General features: G+C 44.5%; 1 protein-coding gene across 5 annotated transcripts in view; it reads left to right on the top strand.

Annotated features, from left to right (window-relative positions):
• Positions 1-13982: 13982 nt before the first annotated feature.
• Positions 13983-18001, top strand: part of PLCL1 (phospholipase C like 1 (inactive)) — a 256880-nt gene continuing 252861 nt past the window's right edge. For 3 of the 5 annotated variants that reach the window (XR_011324390.1, XR_011324388.1, XR_011324389.1), the window contains exon 1: positions 13983-14924. Coding sequence is in view for 1 of the 5 variants with exons in the window: in XM_069781807.1 (XP_069637908.1) it covers positions 14652-14924 (273 nt within the window). In the remaining 4 variants the exon portion in view is untranslated. The remainder of the gene's footprint in view (positions 14925-18001) is intronic. The other 2 variants (XM_069781807.1, XM_069781808.1) reach the window with 2 other exon arrangements.

Below are 18001 nucleotides of genomic sequence, written 5' to 3'. Positions count from 1 at the left end.
TTGTCCGTCGCCGCCGCCTCAGCCCCGGCACGTTGCCGGCACGCGTCGCGCTCCTCGGCCCCGCCTCGTGCCCGGCCGACGAGCACCAGCAGAGAGAAGCCTGCAACGGGCGGCGGAGGACGCAGCCCGGCGGCAGCGGTCGGTGACGGGAGGGACGTCGAGGAGGAAGGGAGCAGCCCTTCCTCGCCCTAGCGCCCCCGGCAAGAAGGCAGGCGCCCCCGCCGCGGCGAGCGCAGCTGGCCCCGCGCTGCCCGGCACCCCTCCTTCCCCCGGGGAAGTCTCCCCCTCGCAAATTCGCGCCCTCTCCCCCGCACGCCGGAGTCCTCGCCTCCCCTTACGGGATCCCTGCGCCTCCCTCGCCCCACCTGCAGCCAGCTGGCGGCGCCTCTTCCCCCCCCCTTCCCCGGCACCTGCTGGCGCCGTCGCTCACCGCCCGCCCCGCCTCAGGGCCCTGGGAGGCTGCCGCCTGCCCCCCGCCGCCGGCCTGGGAGCCCGTACCGTCTCCCGAGCCCCGGCTACTTCCCGCCGGCCTGCCCAGCTGCTTGTGCCCGTGTACCGGCAGGTCATAGGCGACCCGACTCGTCTCGTCTCCCCTCCCCGCGGGTATCGTGTCACCGGCGAGCCCCCGCACAGGAACAGGAGCCGGCGTCCTGCCCGCTTCGGGTGGCAGCTCTGAGAAGGAGGTTGCCGGTACTACCCCTAGGAATGGCACAAAGAAGCGCTGGGGCAACCTAGGAACCTCCCTCCAGGCCTGTCCCCACCACCTGGGGACACAGGTAGCAAATTCCGGCTGGGTTTTTATCCCCTCAACCAGGGAATGAAAGGGGGAGGAAAATAGGGTCATGCATTTCACCTGGCCTCAGCTGGAGAAATAAAAAAATGCCCAGTGAGGGTGTTCCCTGGGTCACCAGGCCATACTTGATGGAAGCAAAACCCACGGTTTAGACTTTACAACTGACAGCATGAAGAAGTGAAGGTTCTTACTTCAACTCAAAGAGACTCCCAAGCAGGCAGTCTGCCCTGAAAACAGCAGGCCTGGGAGGACCTTAGAGATGTAATCTGGGGTCTGCTAGCAGAGAGGACTAAAAAGTAACACTCACCTTTGTGACCACTCCTCAAAATATTCTAACTCTTTTTTTTCAGCCCTTACCAAACTGGAGGAGAAGCACCAATAGCAACATGTGTGACAGGTGTACTTCTGTGGTCATTTAATGAACAGCACTACAACCTGTTCCCCTGTTCTGTAATTTCATCCTGTTTGCAAATGCAGATTGCCCTGAAAGTTGCTCAGCTGCTAAACAGGGGTGGAAGAAAAGAGTGATTCAAACATCAAGCTCATAATCAACAAGGCACAACCTGACAAAAATCCTTGATCTGATGATGGCAAGAGCTGGAATGTAGACAAATGCATGCCGGGAGAACCACCCCAGCAGGAAAGCCGTTTTTCAAAGTGATCAAACATTCATTGGCTATGTCAGAGCAGCTCAACCCCAAAATACAATGTCAGGATCACTGTAGGGTCAATTTATCGTTAGCTGCTCTCCTGTTTTACTTTTTTTGGGGTGCTTTAAAATAAAAACTTCAAGGAAGATTATCTTGATAATGTCTACATAAAATATATTTTATTTGAATTCAAATCTTTGTGTCTTGCTTAAGTTTGCTTTATGCAAATTATACCGAACCAACCTAAACCCAACAGCACTTTCCATATAAATTATATCACTTAACTCTTGCTGAGTATAGGCAGGACACAGACTTGCAGTCCTTACAGGACCCTACACTCCTCCTTACTTCTCTGGTGTTGCTTCAACATCTACCAGCTTCTGCAACATTACTGTTACCACAAGCAATTAAAAAAAAGAGAGTTTCTAATAATTCTGTGCCTGTAATATATAACAATAAAATGCTTAACTCTTAGTAGCGATTTTTTTTTTCAGCTGAGAAAACTGTAAAAAGTAAAGGCAATTTTAGCAGAGCGGATGAGATTTTTTAGAAATAGTTATTTTGCGAGATTACAGAACTCTGCTGAATTGCATTCATTGCCTATTTATCAGACAGCAACAAAGCTTATCCTGAGAACAGCACTATGTTTTAATGATGTGAAAGGCAGAACAGGCCAAGCCTTTCATGTGCTTCATATCTTGATTTGGGGAATTTGAAGTCAGAACAGCTGAAAGAATACAGAAATATTCAGAGACATGAAAGTGTATTTTACATAGTTTTAATTGTTGGATCTTCTACATTACACCTCCTCCTCAAGTTAAAAAACCTAAATCTGGGACATTTACATTTAAAATAAGGCAACTGTGACAAAAATAGGACTTTCGCAAATAAATGAGAAAGATGGAGCTATTTTTTATTCTGATAATTTAAAAACTGAAAACCTGAAAATCCAACACATCTATAAATTTAACAAGATTACTAGCAGAGCTGGCAAAAAATGTTGCCATGCATACAGGATTTAAATATTACAGCAAAAGTTGCTGGGCTGCCCTAGCACCATGTGGCTGCTTCATTAATGGATTAGTATCCTGGCTGAGGGAGTCACTCTCAAAGGAAGTCAGGAGTGCAACTGTTTTTCTTGGCTCTGCATGTCAGCAATATATGCACCATGAAATGATCTCTCCTACTGTTCTCTCCCACAAATTAAAAGGCAGTGCTGGACAAAGACAAGAGTCTGACTGTGCTGGTTCCTGTAGGCAAAAGCCTACAGGAACTTGTCCTTTTTTATAGCATCAGAGAAAGTCAGAGGTTAAGTGAGGAAAGATAAACTGAATAAAGCAAGAGAGAAAAATAGGGAGAAAAAATTATTTGGGAGCAGAAAGGAAGAAAAGAACTCTCCAGACACAAAAAGACAAGGATGATTTTATGAGTAATACATGGGCCTGGCAACAGACTGCTTTTTCACTGATTGATTCCCTGACCTTGGAAAAGACATGCTAACTTTTTTGCTTCTATTACTCATCTGTAGATAATAATGCTAGCTTTCCTACCAGCATCTTAAGATCCTTCAATGGAAGTACGAGCGTTAATACGCTGTTGTCAGACAGAGAGAGCCAGACTGTACCTGATAAAAGATTACTTACTTCCTGCTCTCAATTTCATAAAAATGTCTCTCAGGATGTTATTAAGATTGGCTTCTGTCTCTGTTGCATAGACTACAACTGTATTTAAAAAAAAATCTGTAATTTATGAAGACATACACAGTGATTTCTCTCACGAGCTTGTGAGCGGATTCTCTGCACCCTGAGCCTTAACCAGAACAATCAAAAATCCAAGCGCTCTTATATATTCAAAGACTTTGAGGAGACCTTGTGAGAGAGTTAACAGTGCTTAGACCCATATTATGGTGGTCACCTAAGGAGTGCCACTGAGTAAAAAAATTATGGTCAGTGCCATGTGAAAAATGCAAAAGGAAATTACTCGTTTCTGGGAACTTTTCAATTTATTCAAATGGGTGTGTGTACTTCTCTGATATGGCATTTTCATCTTAAAGGCCCTTTCCCCACACCATTCCCTTTCTTGGGTTAGTTTGGTACATCTCCCTTCTAGATGAGCCATGACTCCTCACCCCATCCCAATTTCCACCATTCTCTCTGCCATTCATCTCTACCTCCTACTTTGTTTCAGGTTGCCCTAACAATACTCTTGCTCAGTTCCTCTTGTCTCTGTCTCCCTTTCCTCCTCATAATGGCTGCACTGGTATCCACTACCCCTTTAACCCCTGCAGTCATCACAGGGTGGGTACTGGGGAGCTCTGGCAGGGTACTGGGTACTCAGGGTACTGCAGGACTCCAGAATAGTATTAGGAGGGCTCTCAGAGGTATTGGGGGCACTGGGAGAGTATATGGGGGCTTTAGGGGGTACTAGGTTCATTGGGGAGGTACTGGGTAGCTCAGGGGTCTATTATGAGTACTGCAGGGTGCTTGGGGCTCTGTTGAACTCTGGGGGGGTCTGAAGGCTGGGTACTGCGGTGGGTGAGTGGGGTTTGCACACTGTTTCCTATGGCTCAATCAAGCTGAGCTGCTCTACTCTGGTGTGAGTTGCTCATTTGCTTCCTGTTTCACATTTTCCCCACGCTCAGCAATGGATGATCCAGAGGAACATGAGACTTGGATGGTCAGTACACTGGACTACTCTCCTGATAGTGTTTTCCCAGGATGGTAGATTGTTACTATGTAACAAAAGCATCCTCACTCAGTCCATCCTTGCAGAATATTAACATCATTATGGATGATTTCTAGCTCAAAATGTATCAGGGCAATGAATGACTTCTTCCAAATTTGAAGACATAACTAGATTTTATAGCTTAGTTTAAAAACACCTTATTTTCCAAAAGTTATGGTCAGCATGACAAAGATTATTGGAACTAAGTCACTATGTAAGACTGGCTTGTTTTCTGTCTCACTTCAGAGTTTAGAGTATATATGCTTTATTTGTAAAAGCATTTATGTGCATTTTATTTTACATGTAACTTACTTACTGGAAACTACTGCATAAAAGTTCCATTGCTGATGAAACTTGTCACAATTAAAATATGAAAGATACTGTTAAAAGTGCCAGATCTGGAAAAGTACTTGTAAATGTAGTAGCATCTGAATAAAATTGTAAAGCTTATCAGTACTTCAACAAATGTCCCAAGCAAATGGAAGAATTGTATTACAATCCTTTGTTAAATCTGATAATGTGGTTATTAATAGGAAATACTAAATTTGTCTACTGAGAAATACAATTCCTTTATGTATTATAAAAGCATAGACCTCCAATAAAACACGATAGATATGTGTCACATGGAAATATTAATAGATCTCCAGTTAGCTGAGTGAAGAGAAAATTATCAGACTCCTCATTTACTTTAACTTAGTGTGACAGCCTTGATGGGCTCTTCCTCTCATTTTTTCTCTACTGTGTTTTGTTTAGTCAAACAAAAATTTAATGCTTACCCTGAGTGTGATAAATTTTAGGTTTTAATATTCTTTTGCAGTTGTCATCATATTATGTTTTACATGTTTCACTGAACTGAATATAAAATTCTGCAGACAGAAATAAACGAGTAGAAAAGATAAAAACAATTGACATGTATTATGAAACACAGGTGGGAAAAAAAATACTTGCAAGAAAGATAAAGTAATACGCTTTGCTTGCTTTGCAAGTGCAAAGCTATGTGGATATAAGTGCAAATTAATAACACCTATATGCTGCCATGATGTTAAAGGGTTCTTATAAGGTCAACAGGTTCTTCCTTTCCCAATTCATTTGACTGCCATTTAAGAAAATGGCTCTGGGTTCTAATCCTACCCTTTTCCACAATTTGATTCTTCAAATGTCATTATATGTTTAGGTATTGATTCCAAATAAAAAAGAAGGAAGTAAAGAAGAATCTCACTGCAGATAGGATGTTGCTAATCTATTCCACATACTTGGGGAAATCTTGTAAGACTCATGTTGTAATTTTCTTCATTGTGTTTTAGATCCAGTAGTCCAAAAGGCCAGGAGCTTTTCAATTGACTTCAGTGATTTGAAGTAGAATGATACACATAAATACAGTAAAAGAGCCAAGCCAATTTATTGTTGCACATTATGATTTGTTCTTGTTTCTTTTTTGTGCATGTGGTAATTTACTCTGTACATGCAGTTTTTCAGATTCAGATAAGACAGCTGCTTCTGTTTTAGTAAGTGCCTCATTTATGGAGCAATACTTGCATATATCCCCACACATTCCTGTTGTTTTTGTTCTATCATCTGCTACTCAAAACTTCTACATGTAAAAGTGAAAGAAAAGTATAACATAACATAACTTATTGCTTAGAAACACTATTCTGAATGGTTGAACATAGCAGTAAAATAATCAACCTTTACTTCATTTTGTCTTGTTCTTTCCCACACTACATTGTATAGAACTGTATGGAATGGAATATATACCAACCTACCATCTGCCTTTCTCCGGTGAATGAAGAGCTTCTGTAGTTGCAGCCCCAAATGGCATCAATTCAGGACGGTTACAAAGATATCAAACACACCAAGAAGTGTTGTCTTTTCCAGTGTTTCCCTTCCTCCTCCACACAAGTACCTAATAGGAGTCAAAAGAGAACTTAAACAGAATGAAGGCAGCTAAGTACAGGAAGAAAAGTTTATGCTTGGTCTCATTCTATGCATTATGGTTTGATTTAATTTCCCTGTTAGTTGATTGAAAGGAATATGGAATTTAATGGTGAAAAGGAGAATTGCAAACGTAAAATACCAGTTGCAGAGGTGAAAGTAGTACGTTTTACGACCTGTCATGGTTTAACCCCAGCCAGCAACTAAGCACCACGCAGCCACTCACTCACTTCCCCCCCACCCAGTGGGATGGGGGAGAGAATCAGGAAAAAAAAAGTAAAATTTGTGGGTTGAGATAAGTACAGTTTAATAGAACAGAAAGGAAAAAAATAATAATTATAATAACAATAATAAAATGACAATAATAACAATAAAAGAATTGGAATATACAAAACAAGCAATGCAAAATGCAATTACTCACCACTCACCGACTGACACCCAGTTAGTTCCTGAGCCGCGATCTGCACCCTCCCAGGCCAACTCCCCCCAGTTTACGTACTAGGCATGACGTAACATGGTATGGAATACCCCTTTGGCCACTTTGGGTCAGCTGTCCTGGCTGTGTCCCCTCCCAACTTCTTGAGTCCCGCCAGCCCTCTTGCTGGCTGGGCATGAGAAGCTGAAAATCCTTGACTTAGTCTAAACACTACTTATCAACAACTGAAAACATAAGTGTGTTATCAACATTCTTCTCATACTGAATCCAAAATATAACACTATACCAGCTGCTAGAAAGAAAATTAACTCTATCCCAGCTGAAACCAGGACAAAACCTCAGACTTTGATATCCTTTTTTAAATACTTGGTTTCTGATATTTATTAATCAATTTTAGAGAAATAATCCTGGCAAACTTTAATGGGCAACACTTCATCACAATCTACTTGTATAAGAAAACAGAGTATTTTATCTGGAGATCTCAAATAACTATACAAAGAAGGCCCCTTCCTCTGAAAATTTCTATTATTATTTAAATATTATTAGATATGTAGGAAGAACAGGAACTCAAAGCACTGATTTTTAAAAAGGATTGCTAATGTTTCCCTACTTAACAATAAATTTGACTTGGTTTTATGTAACATGAAGACATTTTTCCATATTAATGTTTCAGTTAGAATCAAGATTTATAAGATCACTTATCTTGCCTGTGTGAGTAATTAGGGGATTTTTTTTCTTTGTTTCTTTTTTATTTTGCTAAATTTGCAAGTCACTCTTTTTCTGCATTTTGTAGAATACAATCTCAGAGCATTTGTGAGCTCTGAAATGGTTTTTACCTTTTGCCTTCCATTCAGATCAAGAGTTTCTAATTATTTGGACCAATAGGTAATTTAAATTCAATTTGTTTTATTTGTAGCAGCTCATAGGAAATAATTCAGTGTAAATTTTGGCCCACACTATGGACCTGGGGATTTACAAAACAAGAGACATCATTCTTCCTTTCATTTTTCCTATCCTCCCCAAAATCACAAACCTTTGAGAAGTGCTGTGTTCAAGTATGGTTCACTGAGCCTCATTGTGTGTAATATCTGCTCAAAACCCACTTCTTGGCATCTTTGGACATCACACTTCCAGAGTATATACGGGAAAAGTCCTGCTGTCTTTTGACAACAGCAGTATCACCTGAAGAGTTACTATACTTCAGTTTTTAACCTCCCCAAATCTTGCTACTGAGTCGGACTGTACATCTGAGATTAGACAAAGAGAGGGTAACTGGTTGAAATTAGAGGATTCTTCCAAACCACAATGTAAACAGGTGTCTTTTTAAGTTTGCTCAACACAGGTATAATTTTCCACTTTTACTGTGGATTTGTCTGTAAAACTCTGCATTTGGGAGTAAAGCTCTCCTGGCCCTTTATTTGCAGAATGCTTCACTTCTGCTAATCCTGCTGCAAACTACAGTGGGAGTTAGTATAGGCTACGGATTTCAACTACCAGCTTATTTAACCCCACTCAGAAAAAATATAGATAAACAGTGGTTAACAATGCTTTCAATTTACGCATGTTAGTACTCTCACAGTGGCAAATTTCAGGAAAATAAGCTTACATAGATTAGTCATGAGCCTTTCTTTTCCATGTCCTTAGAATATCTTCTAACCTGATATTAAGGAACAAGAGATTTTGCAATAAAAGATTAAATATACTTCATCCCTGATGGAAAGCATTTTGAATCTTCTTAAAATCCTGTTCAATTAATACCAGAGGAATTTAAGTTATTTTGAGGATTACATTTTGATCATAATTATATAGCTTTTTTTTTTTCTTTGAGATTACTTTTTCTAATGAACTTAGAGATGGGCCAAATTTGCATGCATGAGAAACAGGCATAAATGTTTTTACCAAGTTTTCGAATCCATCTATCTAGCTACATGTAAGCTTGTATTTGCAAGTGGTATTAAAGACTAGGCCAAAGTCTGCCTATAACTTTAGTTCCATTATAGAAAGAATAGACTTTAGAGGGTACCTGTTCTCTGCTGGCATCTACTACCACTTTAAGCCAGTGTCAAAGCTGTCAAAAATCTTCCTGGGCAACACTGCCTTGACTTTTTTCATAGGAAACCAGCTTTCTTTGAAATGAGGCAGATATGGGCATAGCTCTTTACACTCTTTCCTTGGGTAGCCAGTCAGGCACAGGTGTTCTAAAGATAGCAATGTAGTTCTAATACTGACATACTTTGGGTGCGCCTGGTTTAGCATTTTTGTTTGGATCAAGGGTGCAATTTTGAAGCAAATCTCCTGATCACCCTAACTTACGTACTTGGTTCACATCACAGAGCAGTTTCTGAGTGTGCAAACTGACTTCTCAGCTGAAACGAAAAGAGATATTGTGCCACAGGAATGCCGCTACTGTACTCGTGTGTGCAGCTATTCTATCCATGGGACTGGACTAGGGCTTTTCTCAAGTAACCCCCACCCAAAATGCCTATGGTATGGATGTCAGGCTCTCAGCACCAATGCTCTCCCTGTACAAATCCACTCCTATTAGATTATTTGATACTTTTCCTCACATCATTGTCAGGAGCCCCCAGAATGAATTCAAATGAGTAATCTTTTCTCCTGATGGTCAGGCTAGTGCATATCCCCTCAGTGGTCCAGGCTGCACATGATTTAACTTGGTCATGACAAAACCTAGTTGAGCAATGCAAAATCTTTTAGAGTGCACATGTTAAGAGGAAGGTTGTGTGTCTGATTAACTGCCAGAAGAATAGCCTAAATTCCATGCTTGGTATACTGACCAAATTTCCTCCAAAGTCTTTAACTGCAAAGTAGATATGAATATGGCTACTGCTGATGTTGCTAGCAATTTTCTTTTGAGCTGGCAAGTTTAAAGACCATAACAGTAGCTCTTTAACTGGGATATTACCAGAATGCTTTCTATCCTCAGTAAGAAGAATTCCTGGCTAGTAAGTATCATTTAACACTAATGCTGCTTTCTCAGCAGCTGCATAGTTCATGATAATCCAAATGTTCCCCAAAAATTGCATGTAAGTGCATGGGAACCATGGTGCCACATATATTTCTAACACTGAATATCTCCATTGAGCTAGCAAGATTATGAAAGGCTGTGACATAGTATGGTGGCATGAAATTGTACCTGTTGATAGGTAATTACCAAAGAAAGGGGAAAATGGCATACACCTATTGGATCATGCTGTTCATAGCAGTTAACAAGTAAGTTCACATAGCCTGAAAGGTAGCAACAACTACAATTAAGATTTCTATGCATGTGTTACAGCCAAAGAAATACTAAAAGCAATGATCAGAGAAGTTAAAAAGAGCTCTGTGAAAAAGCTAGTCATTGGTAAATGTTCTCATTAAGTGGAATTACCACCTACCTTAAACAAAAGCCATTATTATTAAGTATCATTAGACTTGAATAAGAATTCATCTTTAAGACTCCTCCAAATCCCCAAGACAATTCCTGTTAACAAGGTGTACAACATACCTTCTCTTCCCTCCCCTAAACTTAAGGAACTTGCAGCTAAACATGGGGAACTTGAGAAAGCTTCACTAGTTCCACAAATGAATAAACTCTATCTATGTTTTGCCTAGGTTGTAGCACCACTTCTGGGATTATCTGATGCTGTCTATTAAAAACCTTATTTTCAATTAGTTGTTAACTTCCCAAACGTCAATCCCTTTGGCCAAAAATTTGAAGGTGGGTGGATGACTCATATTTTTTGTAAGGGAAATGGATTCTTGTCAAACATCTACCCTTGAAAATAAGAATATGAAAAAAAGTTTTTAAAATTTTTTTACAAAAACAAACCAACAGGTGACATTTTACCATCCTCCCTTAGAAAAACTCTTGTGTCACCTTTTTTTACAACTGATGCTAGATTTGGTAGAAGAATAGCTTCCTTATCAGGGATGTGCTCTTTCCTGTCTACAAAATTTGGTTCAAATGTTGCTACCTGCTATGCCTCTGAAAAATTTGTTTACAGAATCTCTGTATCTCAGATTTTACTCCCCTTTTCATGCCAGGCACTACCTACCCTGAGCTCCATTCAGTCTTCTCTGCAGCTGTGGAGCAGTTCTGCTGTATCACGGTCAAAGTCAACGAGCAGAGCCATGAGCAACGACGTTCTCTCCTGCTTGCAGTGACCCATCACTACGCCCAGGCTGGGGGTGAAGGAAACTATGTTGGTTGAACACACAGTGGTAGGACCTGAGCCTGCAGGAGAGGGAGCAAATGGGTAAAGTAAGTCCATAGCAGGAGCAGTAAAAGAAGTACTCCCAACAGTGGCAAAAAATGCCGCAACCATTCTGGCAAGGGTGTCCAGTAGTCCTCTCAGGTCTCTTGTGCTGAGTGGTCCACAGCAGCTGGTGAGCAAAACATGGTAGCAGTAACTAGGAGGATCCAGGTAGGGGAAGGAGGGAGAAGAAGAGACGCTGAGTGCCAGAACACCTTGCTGCAGCTCAGAGGACAAGGAGGTGGGTGACAGTAAAATGTCCTGTCTGGAGGAAGATGAGAAGAACTGGGATAGGGCTCAAGGTGAGGAAAGCAGTCTCATTCACAGGGATTATCCCATGCAGTGAGAGAAGCCACAGTCCTATAGTATTTTATACATGATTGCAACATTCGCACCAAAGGATATTAAACTGCACACTGGGACCACTAACCTTAATACTGGTGTTTGCTAACTTTTGGGTGGCTCTTTGCAGTGCTAATGATCTTTTTTATATACACTGATCTCCATAGAGAAATCAATACGTTCCACTCCAAGGGCTTGGGCCTGTGTCTCCTGTGTCTATATAGCAAGCAGTGGCTGTAAAATAGGTTTAAACATGAGCTAATTGAGGTCCTGATCTTACCTTTCTCATACTTAATTGGCATATCTGTTTGGGCAAACAATACTGCTAAAATTAAGGATTATGCCTCGGAGCTAAGAATTGGCAGGAATCTTCCATAACTGAAGTATTCTAATTATTAAAAACACTGGATTAGCCTGAAAGGACTATCAGACAGTGAAAAGAATTCATCAGTGACTTCAGCTGGAACAAGGACATCATTAAGATAGAGGTGTATCACAAAAGTACTTCTTGCTAAGTTAGAGAAGACACAACATTTATACTACCTAGAAAATAAAATGGCATGTGTAAGTATAGTGAGGGTCTTTCAACAAAGTAGGAAGCAAGGCAAAACAAGAATTAACAAAAAAATTAGGAGACATTGAATCAAGCAGTGTAAATGTTTTTTTTTTAAATTTAACAAAACCCCTTCTCTCTTAGTTAACTCTTTTCAGTTAAAGACTTCAGATATCAAAGGCTGTAATTTAAGGTGAGAATTAAATTATTTTAAACTTTTGATCTCAGAAGACAAATGCATTGGACAACAAACACCCCTCTAATTTGAAATGTGTAAGACATATCCTAGAAAGGATAAAGTTCTTTAATATGTTATATGCATCTGTCTGTGCAACATGCTACAGACAGTTTCTGGTAGATGCAGCAGACTCCAGCTATGAGAATACTTTGCTGTTTTCAAATAATTAAACCAGTGATTAAACTTCATATGATTTCACAAGATATATGAAAAAGCTGCAACATATTTCTACATGAAGTAGTAATTCCCTCTAGTAACATACTGCACAGTAGTTACCTTTTCCATTCTCTTTAAATTAGTCTTAGATCAGTCTGTGTGACAGTATGTGGATACGCAACCATAAGCTTTTATTTGGTTTGTTCCCCCCCCCCCTTTGCTGCAGTGACTTGGTATCATGTTCTCTCTCTTGTACAATGCAGGCTGGGGCTGAGTCCTCTAGTCCCTTACCAGACTTTCCTCTCCAGTATTTTTTAAGATAAATATTTCTTTAATGTGACTATTTTATATCTTCTTTTAGGGTTACTTATTTTATTGCCTTTCTCACAAAAAAAAACCCCAAACAACTGTTGTATACATGTGTTATGACATGTTTTTCACATCAAATTTAGATGGAAGCTCATGAAAAAAAGTTCAGTGGTATTTACATCTGTCCCCCAATTAGCATTTCTTTGTGTTGAACATGATAAACGCCTTGGTAACCTTGACAGAAGTTCTGGGGTTTTTTACATGGAATTATAAATATTATATAATGCATATATGTATAGAAAAATTTCACATCCTTTAAGCGGCAATTATGTCCTGTAGCTAGGCATTTGTTAGTAGCTAATGACTGGCTGGGGTAAGGAGGTTACCTCTTACTCTTTCCTGCTTAACCATTGACTGCCAACAGGTGCCTAACACATTCATTAGGAAATTACTTTAGAAACCAGACAGAAATGAAATTTTCCACTGAGTCTTACTGCCTTTAAAGCCGATAGCTGTAATTTTGAGTAGTCTTACACCTCCAGTGACTCTCAGCTTGCCCAGCCCTACCCCTCCTATTTTCCATCTTTCTATACCTCTATATTCTATATCTCTATTCTATTTCTATATCTCTTTCTCAACTGTCTCTCCTGCTTTCCTCTTTCCTTTGCTTTTACCCTTGCTGCACTCCCCCTTACCCCATCTTTCCCGAGGTCTCCACGCAGATAATCTCGTTGTTAACTAAATACCACCCGAAGAATCGTGAAGGACACCACCACGCTCGCACTAACTCTTCAGGGCTGACCACGGCTCTTGGCTTGGCTGCCTGGGGATAACCTTTCCTGGATGACTCCTCTTCTCCGCCTCCCGCTGAGGCGCCGCACCCGGGACGGTACTTGGTCCCGGGGCCGCGGCGGGAGCGGGGCGCAGGAACCGGACCGGCCGCTCCGCACCGCACCGCCAGGGGGCGGTGTCGGCCCTGCAACGGCGAGCGCCGGCGGCCCCGCGGCGGGTGAGGGCCCCCGCCCCGGGCCGGCGGCCGCGAGGGGAGCGAGCTGAGGGGAGCGAGCTGAGGGGAGCGAGCTGAGGGGAGCGAGCTGAGGGGAGCGAGCTGAGGGGAGCGAGCTGAGGGGAGCGAGCTGAGGGGAGCGAGCTGAGGGGAGCAGGCGGGGCGAGGTCGCAGCCCCGCACGACTCGCCTTGTCGTGGGCTCATTTTCAAGCGACGGAGGGTCCCCACGCGAGTCTTTGCCGTCTTTTGCGAGACCCCCCTCACGCCGCGCGCCCGCTCGGCTGGCCCGCCCGCAGCAGCGGGGGCCCGAGCGCGGCGCTCCCCTTCGCGACACCAGCCCCGCGGCCGGCGGTGGCGGCGCTCCCTCGCTAACCGCGCGCCGCCGACCTGGCGGCGTCCCCGCCTCTCCTCGGCCGAGCTCCTAACGCGAGCGTCGCCGCACGAACGCCGCGGCTACGCGGGCTGCGGGCTTGAGGGGGAGTTCACCTAGCCGCCCTTTCCTCACACGCTGCTTTTGCCCTGACACGGGCGCAGCCGGCACCTTCCTAAAATACGCGCGGGGAAGCACTCGGGCGGCTCTCCCGGCACGCTCCCCACAGACGGAGGGGACGGGACAGGACGGGAGCTGCGGCGGGTGCGATCAGCTTTTACAGCTCCCCACTCACTCCCTCGCTCCCTCCCGCCGTACCTGCCCCTCGGCCGTTCGCCGCGCCGCGCCGCCCCGCCCAGAACGCCCATCCAGGCGTCCCGCGGGCACGCCCTTCGCCAAATACTATTGGCCGCCGCGGCGCCCCCGGGGGGCCGCCACAGTGCTGAGTGGTCCGTCGCCGCGTCCGTCAACGCCGCCTGTCAAAACACGCCCGGCTCCTGTCACAACAGAGCGGTGCCGCGGCGGCACTTCCTGCGCGCGCGCGCGCGCCGCCCGCACGGCGCTCCCCGCGGCAGCCCCGCCGGGCTCCCGGCCCCGCCGCCCCGCTTCCCCCGCCCCGCTTCTCCCCGCCCCGCCCCGCCACTTTGCGCCGTCCCCGCGGCGCGGAGCCGCGCCACCCTCCCCGTTCCTCCGTCGCCGCGGGGGCTGCGGAGTTCCGCGCGGGCACCCTCAGCTGCGGAGGACGGGGATGGCTCCTCCGGGGAAAGTTGGCGCTGCCGCCGCCGTGCCGTGAGGGGAGCGCCGCGGGACGCCGTCCGTCCGTCCGTGTGCGCGTGTCCCCCACGCCCTCTCAGCGCCCCGGAGAAGTTGCCGCCGCTCGCCGGGGCGATGGCAGAGGCTGCCGGCAGCAGGGAGCAGCCGGCGGCGGGCCGCGCCCCTCCCGACGCCGCTCACCGTGCCGAGGAGGAGCCCGAGCCGGCTTCGCTGGACGCCCCGGCGGCGGCCGCGGGCAGGAGGCGGGAGCGGCGCAGCGGCGTCTCGGCCGTCGGCACCGCCGAGCGCTTCCCCGGCGGCAGCCTGGGGACGGCGGCGGCACCCGACCCCGACGCCTGCCTGCTGGAGGCGGCCAAGGCCACCCCGCGGAGGAGCAGCATCATCAAGGTGAGGGCGGGAAGTTTCCGCGGGTCCGGCCGCCGCGGGTCGCCCGGGCCGCAGCCGCCCTCCGGCGCGCCCCTGCCCGCCGGGCGGCGGGGGGCTGGCAGGGGAACGAGCCGGGGAGGGCGGCGGGGCGGTGGGAGCCCGCCGGCGAGGGGCTGCGCGCACCCTCCGCGCGGCTGAGGCTGCCGCTCCGCTCGCCGCCGGCACCGAGGAAGGGCGACGGGGCTGCGGCGCTGCCTCCCCGGAGCCCCCCCCGGGGGCAGGTGCGTCCCCGCACCGAGCGGCTTGCTGGAGGGGGTGTCCTCGGGGGCGCCCGGCCGGCCGGTCGCGGGGGAGCGGGCCGCGGAGGTGGTGGTCTGTGGTGGGGCGCCCTGAGGGGCGTCGGGGTCCCGCCCGCACTCGTGCGCGCCCCGTGGATTTCGCAGCGGGGCAGCTTCCCAGGGAGTTGCAAAGTTTTTGTGTAGCAGCTCGTATCTGTTCTTATGTGGTATTTATGAAGCACCTGGAGGCAGAGTGAGTAGCTTCTGCCGCGATGGTTTTCTTTGCTCTTGAGTAGCAAAATGTGCGGTGTCACAAGTTAACAGAAGGCGTGTTTGGAGACTGAATGTAGTACAGATTGCTACGGAGCAGCACCGTGTGTTTAACACCCTTTATGTGAAATTAACAGGTCGGGCGTGATCTTAAAAGCCTCCGCCTTTATTATAATCCGGTAGGGGAAATGGCCTTATGATTATGCGTATCTGTGTGGTTTTTTTTTTTCCCCAGTTTAATTTTTAAGAATAAACTATGTGGTTTCGAATTAAATGGTATCTCCTTGCAAGTATACAGGCTAATCGCTAGTTTCTGGGGAGATGATGAATGGTCTCCTGGGCAAACTTAATTTAGCATATGGTCACACGTGATCCTCTTGTAGTGATTTGCACTTGGAAGGCATCGGGAGAACACTGGAAAATGAGACTTCACTTCTGTAAATGTGTGAAGGCACTGGGCAGAGCTCTAGCTCAAGGCAAGAAGCAAAGAACATATGCTTAGCTCTTAGATCTTGGTATATCCATTCAAAGGAGGAATGGATAAACAAAATATTTGCTTTTTGCATTTTAAAGCTTTTAACATTCATAGGAGTCTGAGGTAGTTAAGTGCAAGAGAGTCTCGAGGATCCTTTGAAAGTTCCACCTTGAAATACTATCCCATTAAGTCCAACAAAGCATTCAAGTGTGGTTTTAGTCTTCTGAAGACAGCCACTGAATGTGATGGGAATGCTTCCAATCTGAAGTTACATAAATGCTTTACAAAATCAGGACCAAAGTTCTGTAACTGTTCTGGTATGGAAATGGTATTTTCTCTTGGAATTGTGTGATGGTTTCAAAAATTGAAAATGCACAATCTTGGATTTAAATTGAAGAACATATCATTGTTTTTACAGACTGTACCAGTTCTGTGGTAGATAACATTTTAATGTCACAAATGGTAGGTAAGTTTTAATGACTGCGTAGCATTTTCACTACAGGTTGATATTTAGCAATACTACTGAGATTGATAATGATCTGTCTTCCAGCTGGAGGAAATTTCTCGAGATACATCCTGGGATGGTGTTTATTAGCAGAGAGGTTTCTGACAGAGATAAGAAAGTATTAATGTTGTTATATAAGGAACTGGCAAGGCCTCATCTGAAATACTGGGTAAACTCGGTTTCCTGTGCTTAGGGATGGTGCATTGAAACTGGAGCAGGTGCAAAGAAAGATAATGAGGATGGACTGATAAGGTCAATGGATTGAATACTGTATGAGGGAAAAATTCTAGGACAGCATTGCCTTTAGAACAAAGGATGCCTATGCATAGACCCAATGTGGAAACAAGAAAGTTATTGAATCACTGTAAGGGTCTGGAATGGTCTTATGATAGAAATAGAATGAAAAATACCATCATTCATCTTAAATTTAGTTGTTAAGATGATGAATTAAATTAGGTAACATAGTTGTGTCTGATAGCAGGTATCTGAACTTGAGAATTTACAGGCTATGCATCTCTAAGGCATGCTGTTGGGACCCTGTACAGAGCGTGACGTTCATTTTCCCACAAGGTTGTCTCAGTGGTATACAAAGGTGTTTTGCATCACAGCTTTCCTTTGGCATTATACTAGTGAATGGAAAATACTTTTCACTTGGGATGGGAATTAAGTAATTTATTTGTCTGCATCTTTCAGGAATTTCCGATGTCCTAGGAAATGTTCATCAGGTGTTGAATGCAAATTTTAGATTGAATTAAGATAAAAAAAACCCCCAACTTATTTTACCTTTTCTGTTTTTTCAGGACTTTAACATGCAGGAGTTCTGTTTAAGCATTGTATGTTTTGCAGGGGAATTAATTTTACAATGTTTTACTATATTTATTTTACTCTAAAAAGTCTATAAGTTCATATAAATCTATAGTCAGAATAGTATTCCATTGCTTTCTTTAAGCTGATCTTATCAGCTGAAAAAGGAGGTTTAAGAAAGCAAAGGAAGTTGTACAATAAGGGAAGCTCCTATTCTGCAGGAGTTGAACACTTTTGCCCTGTTTTCCCATTTCTCTCCCAATTATTTAAAGGTGTACTTTAAGCATGAGTGGTCTCGCTGCATTAAGCAAAAAGTTAAAATTCTGTAGATTTAGATGATCAAAGTATACTTTTAAAAGCATTTTTTCCCCAGCTATCTTTTAGAGCTCTGCAAGTTTCAAGGTTAGCATCTGAGAGCGCAATTCCAGTGGAAGCCAGACTTGCTTACATTGGAGTGTTTTGGCATCTGTATTCTAGCTGTGAAGTATAAAGGACTGAACAGGGACTTGCTTTAAAAACCTTTCCTGCAGCAAATTACATTTGGCATACACTGCAAGTAAAATATGAACCCTTCTAGATAATCTTCAGTGCATTCATGTGCGCTATATTTGACTTCAGAAACAAGAGAACTCATTTATATAAAAAGAACAAAAGGTAGCTGGAATATTTTTATTCCCATTTTGCTTTGCTAATGTTCACAGCTTTGTAGATTGAGGTAAATTTGAAATAGCATTAATGAGAAATGGTTGTAGCTGCTCTTGTGCTT

This window comes from Haliaeetus albicilla, chromosome 4 (assembly GCF_947461875.1).
Source record: "Haliaeetus albicilla chromosome 4, bHalAlb1.1, whole genome shotgun sequence".
In the NCBI taxonomy this organism is placed as follows: domain Eukaryota; kingdom Metazoa; phylum Chordata; class Aves; order Accipitriformes; family Accipitridae; genus Haliaeetus; species Haliaeetus albicilla.
This window is presented reverse-complemented; position numbering and strand designations above follow the sequence as displayed.